Here is a 13,397-nt window from a genome sequence, read left to right on the forward strand (position 1 = left end):
ATCAGGTGTCACTGATGGACATGGGGACTGAGTCACTGGTGGGAAAGGCGGTGAGCATGAAAGAAGAGGTCCAGAAAAGGCAAAGCAGAAAGCCAAATAAAAGCTGAGGGTCTTAAAGGTAAGTATGAAACACAGACCATTTTGACTCATTTGGATTTCTGATTCATCTCGCTGCTAGTCAAAAACAGCTATTTCACCACTCAACTGGCAAAGCCTTTTACATCTGAAATTTAATTCCCATGTGCTGCCTAGGTTACAAACTACCCGTTCTAACCTTGCCAAATGGGAGAGTAGCTTGAATATTTAGAGCTTCCTTTGTGAAAACATATATGTGACTTTTTTTTTCAGCATTCTCTAGAACTTGATCTGATCACAGGCACTGAGGCACCTTCTGAAAGCAAATCCATCACTCCCAACCACAGCAAACAGAGGCCTCGTAGAATACCTGAAACATGCAAGGACTATGGGCTATCCAGCAACACAAGCTGAGAAAAGACTGAAGAAACCTGGCAAGCATAAGGCTGCTGGTGGGTCACTCTGTAGAGGAAAACTGAGATAGATTGTACTTAGAGTTGGAGTGAGTCCCTCAAGGGACCCAAGGCAGCCTGATACACTCAGCTTGCAGGGAGAAGTTTCCCCTACTTCTGCTTAAATGGCATATGTGTGAGTTTGACTAAACCCTGTGATGAATATGAAGGAGGGTAAGATGGGGCTTCCGCAGTCCCTGATCCAGAGGATGGTAACGGATCTCTTACATTACTATAAAACTAGGATGGATGGGAGCTCTAGATATCTGGTTCATCCCAGCTGCCTCACAACCAGCCAGTTCTGCATCATCCGTACCTGAGTGATTCCCTCCTAAATCCTCACAGTGATAAGACTCCCTCCAGGTTATCTATTCCACTGCTTAATTCCTTTCACATCTGCAAGGCTTTTATTCATGTCTAACCCACACCCCGGTGCAGCATTTTGGTGGTAGAAGTTTCATTTATGCTCCAACCCTTATTTGGAAGTGCATTGCTTGTCTCCTTGCAGGCATGCCTACCCCAGTGAGAAACAAACACCCACCTTTGACGGTGACAAGCACAGAGCTGTACGTCTGACCTGCCAGGTTGGAGGCTGTGCAGGTGTACAGCCCATTGTCTATCTGTCTGCAGAAGAGGATCTTCAGAACAAAGTTCTCCTGATCATCCTCGTAGATGACATGCCGCCGCCCTTCCAAAATGACCTCGTTGTCCTTCTTCCACACAATCTCTGGCTTAGGCTCACCCGTCACATAGCAGCTCAGCTTGGCGTGCTTCCCCTCTGTCACGCTGCATGTGCGTGTCAATGCCCCAAATGTTGCATTGCGGGTCCCTTTGGTGGCAAGTCCAGCCGCTCTCTCATAATCCCGGGAGAGGCTATAGCCAATGCCAGACAATCCTTCTACTTTGGAGTAAGACTGAGCAGAAGTTGAATCAAGTGCCCCTTGGGAGATATCTATCTTCCTGATCTCCTCCCGCCTCTTTTGCAAGTGAGATAATAAGGATGCAGTCTTGCCACAGCTGGTATCAAAGTGTCTGCTGCCTGGGTTGGAAGAGCCTTGCATTTCCACCACCAGTGCAGCCGAAGCACTGGCAGAGCCGATGGGATTCTCTGCCCGGCAGGTATAGGTGCCACTGTCCCCAAGCCGGGCACACTGGATGGTTAGAGCATTTGACTCCCCAGCAGACTCAATCTGGAAGCGACCAGCATCAGCCTGGTTCCGCAGGTGTCTCCCATCCTTCTCCCAGTTCACCGAGAGGGGAGGGCTGCCCTGGACTTTGCATTTGAACATGGCATCTTCTCCCAAAGTTACTTTGATGGAGGAAGGTTTCTGGATGAAGTATGGGGCTGACTCTGTTACTGTGGTCTCCTCTCCAACTTTGATGCTGACAGCTGCAAAAGCTTCCCCAATGGTATTCTTGGCCCGGCAGATGTATTGGCCGCTGTCCTCCAGACTCAGATCATAGATTGTTAGCCTATAGAGATCGCCATCTTCTGTGGTTTTAAACCTTCCTCCAGACTGTACTGGAAGTTTATCCTTTTCCCAGCTCACAACTGGGATGGGGTTTCCAACGATCTGACAGCTCAAGGTGGCATCTTTCCCCACAGACACCATAAATGCCTTAGGCCGAGTCAAGAACCGGGGGACTCCACTGAACGAGCTGTAATCCATCTTGGTTTCCTAAAGGGTGAGAAAAAAAAATGTCAAAAGAAAGCAGATTAGATAGTGAAGGCAAAGAACAGTTGCTCTTCAATATTTGTCATCTGGAACAGTCTACTTGGGGTATGTTTTCATTGTCCTTCTCATGATGGAAAAGGTAGCTTACTTGGGTGTCTACCAAGAGGATGGAGACTTCCTTTTTGTGAGGAATCACATGGAAAAAACAAGGGGTAATGGCTATAAGTCACTCCTGGGGAGATTCTGAGTGGATTCCAGAAGAAAATTTTTCACCATGAGAACTGTTAAACATTGGACTAATCTCCCCAGGAAAGTGGTAGATTCTTCTACGCTGGCTCAGTTTGACCGAGTTCTGGGCCATCTTGTTTAAACTATATATTACCGAAAAGGTTGGACCAAATGGTACCTGAGGTCCCTTCCAACCTGGCATCCTGTGATTCTCACTTCCCCACGGGAGTCACTGGGTAAAATATGAGTCTTCAGGCAGTTTATACAGAAAGAATATAGTGGTCCCTTTCAGCTTTGGCACGAGGAAAGTGACCTGCACTAGTGCTGTGTAACATACAGGCTAGTTCTCTAGCTGTAGAGAAGCAAAATGGACATGAAATACTGAGAGATATGCCTATCCACCAAGATACCTCACCCATCATGCTCATCTCTTCGTCTTTTTCACCTCTTTTTCTGTCTTATAGTAGAATCATGGAATAGTTTCAGTTGGACGGACCTTTAAAAATCATCCAGTTCCAATCTCCCTGCCACGGGCAGGACACCTCCCACCAGACCAGGCAGCTCAAGGCCCAACCTTGTTGCAAAATATTTTTCTCCTTGCATTTTTTTAAAAAACAAAACCTCTTTCTACAACATGCTCCATCGCTTCTCTTGCCTTCTCTCATCATTATCCACCCCTAGGCTTTATTGCCTGAATCATAGCCACATTAACCTTAAGGTAAACCCCATTCCAACAGGGGCCAGGCTTTAGGAGGACATACAGATATGCCTGTCACATTATTTATGATGTTTCTCTTTATTCTCAACTTCTCTTCAACACAACCACTAAGATACAGCTACTTTGATGGCAATTATAGCCTTTGAGTGCCTATGGCTCATACGCAGCGTTATTCAGATGGTGAAGGGCCAGACACACCTGCAGTGGGGATGGGCATCTGTGCACAACTATGGTTTGGTGCACACACACCACACACAGGAGCACAAAGCCACATGAAGAAACCACCATGGGGAATGTACACAGTAATCCAGATGGTGCGAGGCTGCTCAAAAAAAAACAAAACCACGTGGCTTAGGGCTTACAGGGAAGATGTCTCATGTCCTGCTTATGCTCAGCTGCTCTCAGAGGGAGCTGCGCACCAGCCTGCAGCTGTCTGATGACACAGACCAGCCAAGGGGAAGAGGCTTAGGCAATGTTCGAAACTAAAGCTTGTGGTACTTCTGGTGCCTTTCTGTCCTGAAGAAGTCAAAAGAAATCAGTAGCACTAATCTTTACAGCCACGCTCACACACAGAGTAGACCCATCCCTGTGCAGCTGGAGAGCAATGTCACAAGGAGACCCTGAAAGTGGAGATCACTGAAGTTTACATAACAAACAAACATTTCTTGCTTCTTCACTGTTCCTTACATGGACTCCTAGGTATCCTTTCCATTCTGCTAAAGTGGGTCTACTTCTAATCCTCCAAGCCCTTTTCTATGCATTGGTTAGCATTTACTTCGATAAGTACAGCAGAGCTAAAAGCCTGATCTTCATCCCATTAACACCAGTAACCATGGAACAGCTGACTCTCCCTTGGAGTGAGATTCGACCTAACAACAGTGCTCTGTAAGGAAAGCAAGCATTCCATTTCCAAGCCTCTCTGGAAGTCCTACTCAGAAGATTTGAGTGCATTTCTTTCCAAGCTACTCTATCTTTTTTGCCTCATGAGGCCGGACAATCCTTTCTTATAAGGCTCATGCAGAAAGCGTACAAGAAAGCCGGGGAGAAACTTTTAACAAAGGCTGGGGATTGTAAGATGTGAACTACCACTAAAACTAAATACTAAATGGTATTCATTATAATCATTATTACCATTGAAGATGGGATAGCCGAGCTACTCTTCAAACTTCATTTGGGCTACAGATCCAAGGCAAACCCAAACTCAGTCTTCTTACAATGAAGTGAATCACAGAATGGTTTGAGTTGGAAGGGACTTTAAAGATCATCCAGTTCAAACCCTCCTGCAATCCCCAGCAGCATAAATGGAATGATAAATCGTAATCTGTTATTAATTTTCATGCACAATTCATCATATACCCCAGCAAGTACCTTGTCATGTATATATATATTTTGCATGTAATTATTTGTGAGACCATCCCTGCCTTGGTATGAAGAAGAAATGTGAGGGGAGCCAAGACACAGGCAGAATAAGTGATTTCTCCAAGATCAATCCAACCCCTTCTCCCTGGTGCCATCAGTGATTTGCACACTAGTGTTAATGCACTGCAACAAGAGCTGGAGGAGGAAAAAAACCAAGGAAACCTGTGCTCAGATAGCAACTCAAGAACTGAAAGCAGGTTTTTTGGCCTGCTCCTACTGATTTCTTCTGGAAGTGGGGGGAAGATTGTGAGAGCATCTGCCATTGGATGATAGAGTGGGTGGATTTGTGGCCAGCAGGGAAGCCAGACTGCTGTAGGATTAAAAAAGATATTCCTGTCGCAGTGACCGATTATTATTTACTTAAAACACACAGGCACCCTGGTCATTTCGCTATGCATGGCACTTTGAAGGTGAAAAAGTACAGATGTTAAAACAGCGCTGCAATCATCCCTGAGTAGAGACAGTTCATCAAGCTCAGACAGGAGCTGCGCAGAATGATAGAATGCTTTGAGTTGAAAGTGACCTTAAAGATCACCTAATTCCACTCCCCTGCCATCCAACCTGGCCTTGAACACCTCCAGGGATGAGGCATCCACAACTTCCCTGGGTCACTTGTTCCAGTTCCTCACCACCCTCATTGTGAAGAATTTTCTCCTTATGTCTAGCCTAAATCTTCCCCCTTCCAATTCATAGCCATTCCCCATAGTCCAGTTACTCCATGCCTTCGTAAAAAGTCCCTCCCCAGATTTCTTGTACACCCCCTTCAGGTACTGGAAGGTCACTATAAGATCTCCTTGGAGCCTTCTCTTCTCCAGGCTGAACAACCCCAACTCTCTCAGCCTGTCCTCATAGCAGAGGTGCTCCAGCCCTCTGATCATCTTTGTAGTCCTTCTCTGGACCCGTTCCAACAGCTCCATATCCTTCTTATACTGAGGATTCCAGAACTGCACACAATACTCCAGGTGGGGTTATTTAACAAGAAAATATTTAACAGGAAAAAGACACTACATCCCACCTCATGCCATCCTATCGCATCTCTCTGCCTCCAAAGAACATACTAAACTCTTAAGATGCAGTCAAAGAGTTTCCTCTTTAGGTTAAATCTGTCATAGAATCATAGAATCACCAGGTTGGAAAGGGCCCACTGGATCATCGAGTCCAACCATACACCATTGTTTTCTGGTATGAAGCAAATTTAATTATTTCAGCAAAACTCTTTAGAAATTAAAGAAAATGCTTCCAAAGATGAAAAAAAAAAAAAAATGGGGAGTCATTCTCAGAAAGCACTAAGACTGTAAAGAATGATTGACTTGGCTATTAGGAGGAAAAGTCTTCTTATGAGGGTGGGGAGGCCCTGTCCCAGGGAAGCTGTGGCTGCCCCATCCCTGGAGGTGTTCAAGGCCAGGTTGGATGGGGCTTTGAGCAACCTGATCTGTTGGAAGGTGTCCCTGCCCATAGCAGGGGAGTTGGAACTGGATGGGCTTTTAGATCCCCTCCAATCCAAACCATTCTTAAAAAAAAAACAAACCTGCAGTCATTGGTGCTAAACACCAACTGACTTTCTGTAGACTGGTCATCTCCCACACGAGTTGTAATGAGGATATAGGACTATCTTTCCTTTGGTTTCAAATTGGTGTAGAAATCTGTGAATATGTTTGCACTTCTTTAGTTCCTCACGCTACCTTCATCCTCTGTCCTTGCTTGAACTTTAAAATGTATTTTCCATAAACATTTGCAAAGCTGCAAGGAGAAAAGCTGCATGAATGGATAGAAGACAGATACAAGCCTTGGGCTTGAGCCAAAGTACACTAAAGTCAGTGGAAATTTCCACTGAAGTCAACGGATTGACAGTCAGAGTCTTCTGCTAATGTGAGGAAGGACCATTTCAGTGTTCAGAGAGGGATACTGGAATTCAAGTTCATCTCTGGAGAATTCAGCAGTAACATTCACTACATTAACTAAGAATAAACAATCAAAACACAAACTCAGAGCTCACATCCCAATCTTTCCCAGTTATTTAGCTTGAATTTCAGGCTGCACTGTGTCATTAAGGTGCTTGGACCCATCTACAGAAGATATTGCCATATCTCATAGAATCATTAAGGTTGAAAAAGACCTCTAAGATTATCAAGTCAAACAATTCAATACAACACCATCGTGCTACTAAACAATGTCGCAAAGTGCCGCATCTGCACATTTTCTGAACACTTTTAGAGATGGTGAGTCCACCGCAATCCTGGGCAGCCTGTTGCAATGCTTCACCAATCTTTCAGCAAAGAAACTTTTCCCTAACACCCAATGTAAGCCTTCCCTGACACGACTTGAGGCCATTTGCTCTCGCCCTATCAATTGTTACTTGGGAGAAGAGGTCAACACCCATCTCGCTACAACCTCCTTTCAGGTAGTTGTAGAGAGTGACGAGGTCTCCCCTCAGCCTCCTTTCTTCTAGGCTAAATAGTCCCAGTTTCCTCAGCTGCCTCTCATAAGACTTGTCCTCCAGATCCTTTACCAGCTCCGTTGCCCTTCTCTGGGCATTTTCCACCCATCTGACCTGATCTAGATCTCTAGTTGCTTCTGATAGGTCATGGAGTCCTAGAATCCAAGAATATCAGGTTGAAAGGGATCTCGAAGATCATCTGCTTTAAAGTTACTTCACAAAACCCCAACCTCTCTTGGCAAAACACGTGTGCCACTGACTCATTTCCAGCTTCAAATCTGTAGCATCAAAAAGAGCAAAAAATAAACATACTTCACTTCTCCCTTAAAGTGGGTTCTGCATAACATGGAGAAGTGGCTGGAGCACAGAGATTCCTACAGACAAAAGAGGTGCCTGCCTGGGAGCCAGCCAGTCACCTTTCAGCAAACAGTGGCTTCCCTCACACCACTTGCATGTTGTTTTCCTTGTCTGGTTCCCAGGAGACACATCCGTACCTGGAGGAGGGCTCTGCTTTGTGGGAGTGTGGCGAGTGCTCTCAAAGCCTGGCTCCCACAAGGGTGAGCGCAGGAATGCTGCTCACTTCCTAAAGCTCTTGTGTATTTTCCTCCCCTGCCCTCCTGTGCTTAACACCGCCCAAACAAGCCCCAGTTGTTTGCTGGTATCTCTGAAACTCAAGAGCTGTTAAAACACATGGAAGCTGCTGAATCAGGTCGCTATTGCTTTTGCTCCTGAAGTAGCCTGGTGCAGCAAATCCATCCAATTCTTTCCAGGGGCCATAGCCTAAAGGTCCAGCCTCCTTCACCCACTGCTCCCAAACACCTGCCTGAAGTTTGCAACTTGCTTCTCTCCATCGGGTAGAAGCCACTGTGTCCACAGACCTCCCACTGCAAGGTGAGGACTCCACATCCCACGCTGTAATCTGCACTGCAACTCACCTTCTACCAGTTTTCACCACGTGCTCTCATGTTCAACTGTTCTTATGCCTTTATGAATGGCCACAGTGCCGGAAGATAATCCAAAGTTCAGTGAAAATACTGTGTTATTTTAGATTAATATCTAACATGGTACTAAAGCAAAACGGGGTTTATTCCTTGCTTCACCACTTTTATAACCATGAGAAAGTCACTCAGACTCTTGTGTATCTTCAGTCTCTATCTGAAGAGGGGCATAAGACTTTTGTCTTATGGGTGCTGAGACATGAAATGTACTCACAGGCATGAAATCCTGGCTTGCAGCAAGGACGAAGCTGCAATAAGCATCTAACAGTCAGACAGATTAAATAGTTTAGATAGGCTGCATTAAATAAACTGATTTTTATAAGTCTAAGTCTTTTATAAGAAAGACATTGAGGTCCTGAGTGTGTACAGAGAAGAACAGTGAAACTAATGATTCTATGATTCTAAGTATAAATGGGATAAAATGCATATCAGATTAGGCTGATAATTAGGTGAGGAATAAGAGGCATAGGATAGCTTTGTGGACATAAAGAAATGGCAAGCTGTAATATTTCCGCAGTGTAACTTGTTAATCAGTTTAGTAAACAATTATGCTAATTCAGATTCATTATATGTACATTCAAACTTAAAAAAAAAAAAATAACTCTGCAAATGCCAGGGCAGCTCCCTTGGAAGTGACAGGACTGACAACAAACTATGAATAAACGTAGTCAATGCAGATCTCCTTTCCAATTAATCTCAGACATTTACCAGTGTCATATTTCTCCTTATAAGCCCTCTGTGATTAATCATTTGCAGTGGAGATCACATTCCCATCTGGGTATTTCTGAGCATGCCAAAGGCAAAGCAGCAGCACTTGTAATTTTAGTTATATCTTTACTCATTCAAATTTTCACTGTTTTATGCTTGAAGGAAAGAGGCTAAGGGACACAGACCTGTCAGATAACACAAATAAATCTGTTCACTGCACAAGAACCAACACATGGCCATGCAGCCAGTCAAGGCCTCCTACCAAAGCTCTTCACCACTTTCTGTCTCTGCCCTACACCTTCTTCCCCATGGACAACGAGAGCAAATCCCTTGCGCTAAAAACAGCCACAAACTACTCTAGTTCTTGCTGGAGCAGTCTGAGGTGGTGCTCAACAGGAGATGGATAGTGCTGATAGAAAGTCCTTATGGTGCTGCCATCACTCTCCTGGCCTCCTGTGATTCACAGTGCTGTGCTGGCTGATAGTTTGGTTTGATGTTGCTTCATCAATATTGAGGTGCATTTGGAAAGTCTTTAATAGCCTTTCAGAAGATACAGGTCCCATACTAGGGTATATTACCCCCCAAGCAGTCATCAGTCTGTGATGATGCTCTTTGGCATAAGAAAGGACAGGGTGGCAGGTTATGTTCTGTCCAAGCTTGTCAACTGAGCAGCTAGAAAGGGAATCCTGTCCATTATGACTTTGGGCAAAGAGCAGAAAACACCATGCAATCCACCTCATAAAGTACTCCCAAAATGAAAGTGGCCTCAAACCTGCATAACAAGAAACTCTGAGGATGCAAAAGCCAAGTAAGGACAGGCACTTAAACCTAAGAGACCACTGAAGTCCAAATACAGATCAGGAGGAGAGAGATTCTCTCCACATCATGTTAAGACCTGTCACATACCTGCTTACTCACTTTCTCAATCCTCTTTTACCCTTTCTTTGCCCAAGTAGCAAACTGTTGATCTGAAGTCTATTTTCTGCCTTTAAAGTTCATGTTTCCTGGACTTTCTCTGAAATGCCAACTGCTAAGTGTTGCACTCCTTCCTCTCCTGATGGGAAAGGGGAGATTCACAGTGAACTCCCCATCTCCAGGTCCTGAGCTTTCAAAGAAAGCCACTAAAACAGAAGGTCCAGATAAACATCAAGGCAGCACTCCTATTACTTAGTTTACACTACATATCTTCATGTATTGTTCTCTATCAAAACATCAGGAAATGGAATCTATGGGTGGGATAGGAATTTGGTGGGTCATCAAATGGGAAGTGTAGATTTCCTTTGATGTTTAAACTTCTACTGAGGGAAAACAACAGTAACCCAGCTGCCCTATTACTTCTCACAACCTTCCAGGGAATGGACAACTTTGAAATAGCACAAGTATTTAGAGTCAGCTGCAAGCTTAGTGACATCGGCTGGGCACTGATGGATGCCTGCAAGCCATTACACCAGACAGCATGCTTTAAGGGTGAAATACACACCAGCACACTCAGTGCTCCACGCCCATTACATCTCTAAATCAGGTGTAAGTAGAGATTTGCGCCAATGCACTAATCCGAGATGGCAGAATTTATCTGACGCCTGCTTCATCAGAGCAGGAACAGTATCTTCACTGAGGAGCTGGACGCAGAGCTTAGCTGGGACTACTCTAAATTCCACTTCAGTGAGGGAAAACAGATTTTGGCATGTTCAAAGGTCATTGGATGAGCAAATGGAAGAGTTTTCTGTGGTGGTTTGGAGAATCAGTCTCCCTGCGCTGTAGGAGGTGTTGGACACAGAGGACTCTGTGTACCTGCAATAAACTAAACCCATTTCCATAAACTTCTTACTCAATTCTGACTAAGGCTCATTTGCATTCCCTGCCACCTGTTGCCTCCACAGGAAGCTGAAGTCCACAGGAGATATTAAGGGAAATTTCAGAGCAGGTTAGTGTTAAACTTGGTGAGCAGCCCTCAGCAAAAATTTGGCTAAGCTCAAGGCAAGCCTACATTCCTGACCTTCAGGGTTGGTCTAAGTATGCACCAACTGTCCAGGAAGGGACCTGCATCACCTCGTGTACCACTACTAATCCTTCATCAATTACCTGAATATTTCCAATGACTGGTAGCAACCAAGCGAGGCTAAAAAAAAAATATTAGAAAACTCCAACAGGAAACAAGAACGAATTGCAAGGCTTGCTCACACTATCAGGCAAGGCAGTCTGATCACCTTTCAGTCACATAAGTAAGCAAGTACTTGATGTTAACCATGGAAAACTGAAGCCATTTACATTATTCAAATGGTTAAAGAACATAAAATCATTTTTAGAACCATAGAAACATTAAAGTTGGAGAAGACCTCTAAGATCATCAAGTCCAACCATCAGTCTAACACCATTGTGCCTACTAAATCCTGTCCCAAAGTGCCACGTCTACACTTCTTGTGTACCTCTCCAGGGATGGTGACCCCACTACTGCCCTGGGAAGCCTGTGCCAGTGCTTCACCACTCTTTCAGTAAAGAATTTTATCCCAATATCCAGTCTAAACCTCCCTTAGCACTACATCTTTATCTTTCCTCTTTGATATAGAGACAGACCTGTTGCTTATAAAGTTCATCTCTCTTTTAATGAACCTTATGGCCAACAATTACTTTCCATTAACACACCAATAACTTCAAGAGGACCCATACAAAGAAGTGACTTCTTCCTATTTGGTCTTTGCTACAGCACAGGGGTTTTACTTTGGATTCTGCCCTTGATGGAGCTAGAAAACAACCCCAGAAGTTTCCAAAGGACTAAAAGTGCTCAGATCAGTCCCAGCACCTTTTCCTTCTATTTCTCTGAGCCTAGAGGCATTCAGGCTTCTCTGATAATACATAAGAAAAGGCAACAACACAGGGAGGGCTCAGGCATAAAGAAATGCTCATTCCTGCTCCGTGGTGGGGGAGAAGGCAGGACGTGCAGTCCTAGCTGTAGGTGCACCCCAGTGTCTACTTGGATGACAGAGATAGACAGCTTGAGCCAGGTAAGCTTTAAAAGTCAGGAGAAACAGTGCATTCACACTGATTTATTTGACTTTAATGGTCTTATAATTTAAAGGCTAGACTTCTACACGTCTGAAGTTGGCAGCACTATGTTACAGCTGCTTTAATGTCTGTTTCCCCTCTGCATGCACACATGTATAAGTGCATGTACCTTTCCCTTGCACAAATAAAACCAGCACTGAACCAATCAATCCCAACCCTTTAATCCTTTGCATTAACAGAAAAATAAATTCACTTCTATTAAGCCAGAAACACTGCTTCCAGTTTGAGCATGTGTGATTTCCTACGCGAGGGAGTTGTGGGATCACACCTCCCATAGGGACAAAGAATTCCCTCAGAGACAATTAACAGTGAGGCTCTGACCTAAGCCCTTGTATTTTAACAAGTGGACGTCATTGTCATTACAGTCACTCTACCTCACTGAGCTGTAGGGCCAAAAATAACCTCAGCTGTTGAGCTCCATCTCTCGTCAGAGCCATTTGTAGAAATGCGAGGAGGGTTGGGGGTTGCAGCATGAGCCGGCATTGACGCTGGAGAGAAGATTAGGGGGAAAAAAAGCCCTTGCTGAAAAAAAAAACCAGCACTGAGATTGTGCCGTAGAAATAACTCTTTGAAACACTCCTTGCTGCCACCTCTCCACAAGAATCATGTTTTTCCCAAGACCTCCATACACAGTCCATCTCCAACATTTGGGGACAAAATGTATCAAGAAGAATTAATGGCTTTAAGCCTGATTTTCCTCTCGTTTCTCCTCTCGTCTAAAGGTTGATCTTTGCTCTTCTGATAATATTGCCAGAAGTAATTAAGCAAAGCAATGCACATTCAGTTCAGACCAAAGGATGGATTCACTACCTGTGCCTTCATCACCATCTTCAAATATGTTTCATAAAGCAAGACGTACCTCAGCATAGAAACACTGACATAGACAAACTCACCCTTCCCTCCACTGCTAAAAACTTTCTCCACTTCCCGCTGGATACCAACATTCCCAAGTCCACTTCTTTTTAGCTGAAGGTTTGGGACTTACCTGGAGTCTTGTCAGGTTCTGAGGAGAAATAAAGCACTAAGGAAGGTGAGAAAAAGCCGATTCCTACTGAGGGGACAGAAGGGGGAAGGTGGAAAAGGGGAACAGAGGACATGGGGAGACCATGTTGGTTTTGGTTCTCCCCCCTTTCCCCTCCAGGAAAATAAAACAGAAACCTCAGCGATGGCAGGGATGTGCAGCAGAAGGTCCCCGCAAGTCCCCCCGGCAGTGGCTTTGCTGCTCACGGTTGGGCTGTGCTGCCCCACCTCCCCACCCCTCCTCTGGGTTCTCCTCCTCCAGTCAAATTGCTGACATGCTTTGCTTTCCCTCTGCAGTCCAGCTCCAAAATAGCTCTGGGTGTCATTTACCGGGGAGATTAAATTTCCCGCAGGAGAGAGGCAAAAGGGCATCATTTTAGGGACTCACTGGGATGGTTGAGCAATGGTGGAGGGTAGGGAATCATCAGAAGTGTGTTCGTTTGGTGGTGTGTGGGACAGGCTGCAGTGACAGAGTGGGTCAGAACTGTTCCTCAAGAGTCCACCCCAAAGCCAAGTGATAAATGTGACATGGGGACTCAGGAACAGGGAGCTGACAACTTATCGGCGCTGCTCACTAGAAAGGAATTCTTTTCCAAAGACATC

The 13,397-nt window shown here is 44.8% G+C and overlaps 1 protein-coding gene across 13 annotated transcripts in view; it reads right to left on the bottom strand.

Annotated features, from left to right (window-relative positions):
- OBSCN (obscurin, cytoskeletal calmodulin and titin-interacting RhoGEF) overlaps window positions 1-12,996 on the bottom strand; it is a 201,046-nt gene extending 188,050 nt beyond the window's left edge. For all 13 annotated transcript variants that reach the window (XM_054057971.1, XM_054057959.1, XM_054057967.1 and 10 more), the window contains exons 1-2: window positions 12,760-12,996; window positions 1,069-2,206 (exon numbers count right to left, since the gene is read on the bottom strand). In XM_054057971.1, the coding sequence (XP_053913946.1) occupies window positions 1,069-2,197 (1,129 nt within the window). In that variant the 5' untranslated portion in view covers window positions 2,198-2,206; window positions 12,760-12,996. The remainder of the gene's footprint in view (window positions 1-1,068; window positions 2,207-12,759) is intronic.
- Between the last annotated feature and the right edge of the window lie 401 nt (window positions 12,997-13,397).

This window comes from Cuculus canorus, chromosome 2 (genome assembly GCF_017976375.1).
Source record: "Cuculus canorus isolate bCucCan1 chromosome 2, bCucCan1.pri, whole genome shotgun sequence".
NCBI classification, from domain to species: Eukaryota; Metazoa; Chordata; class Aves; order Cuculiformes; family Cuculidae; genus Cuculus; species Cuculus canorus.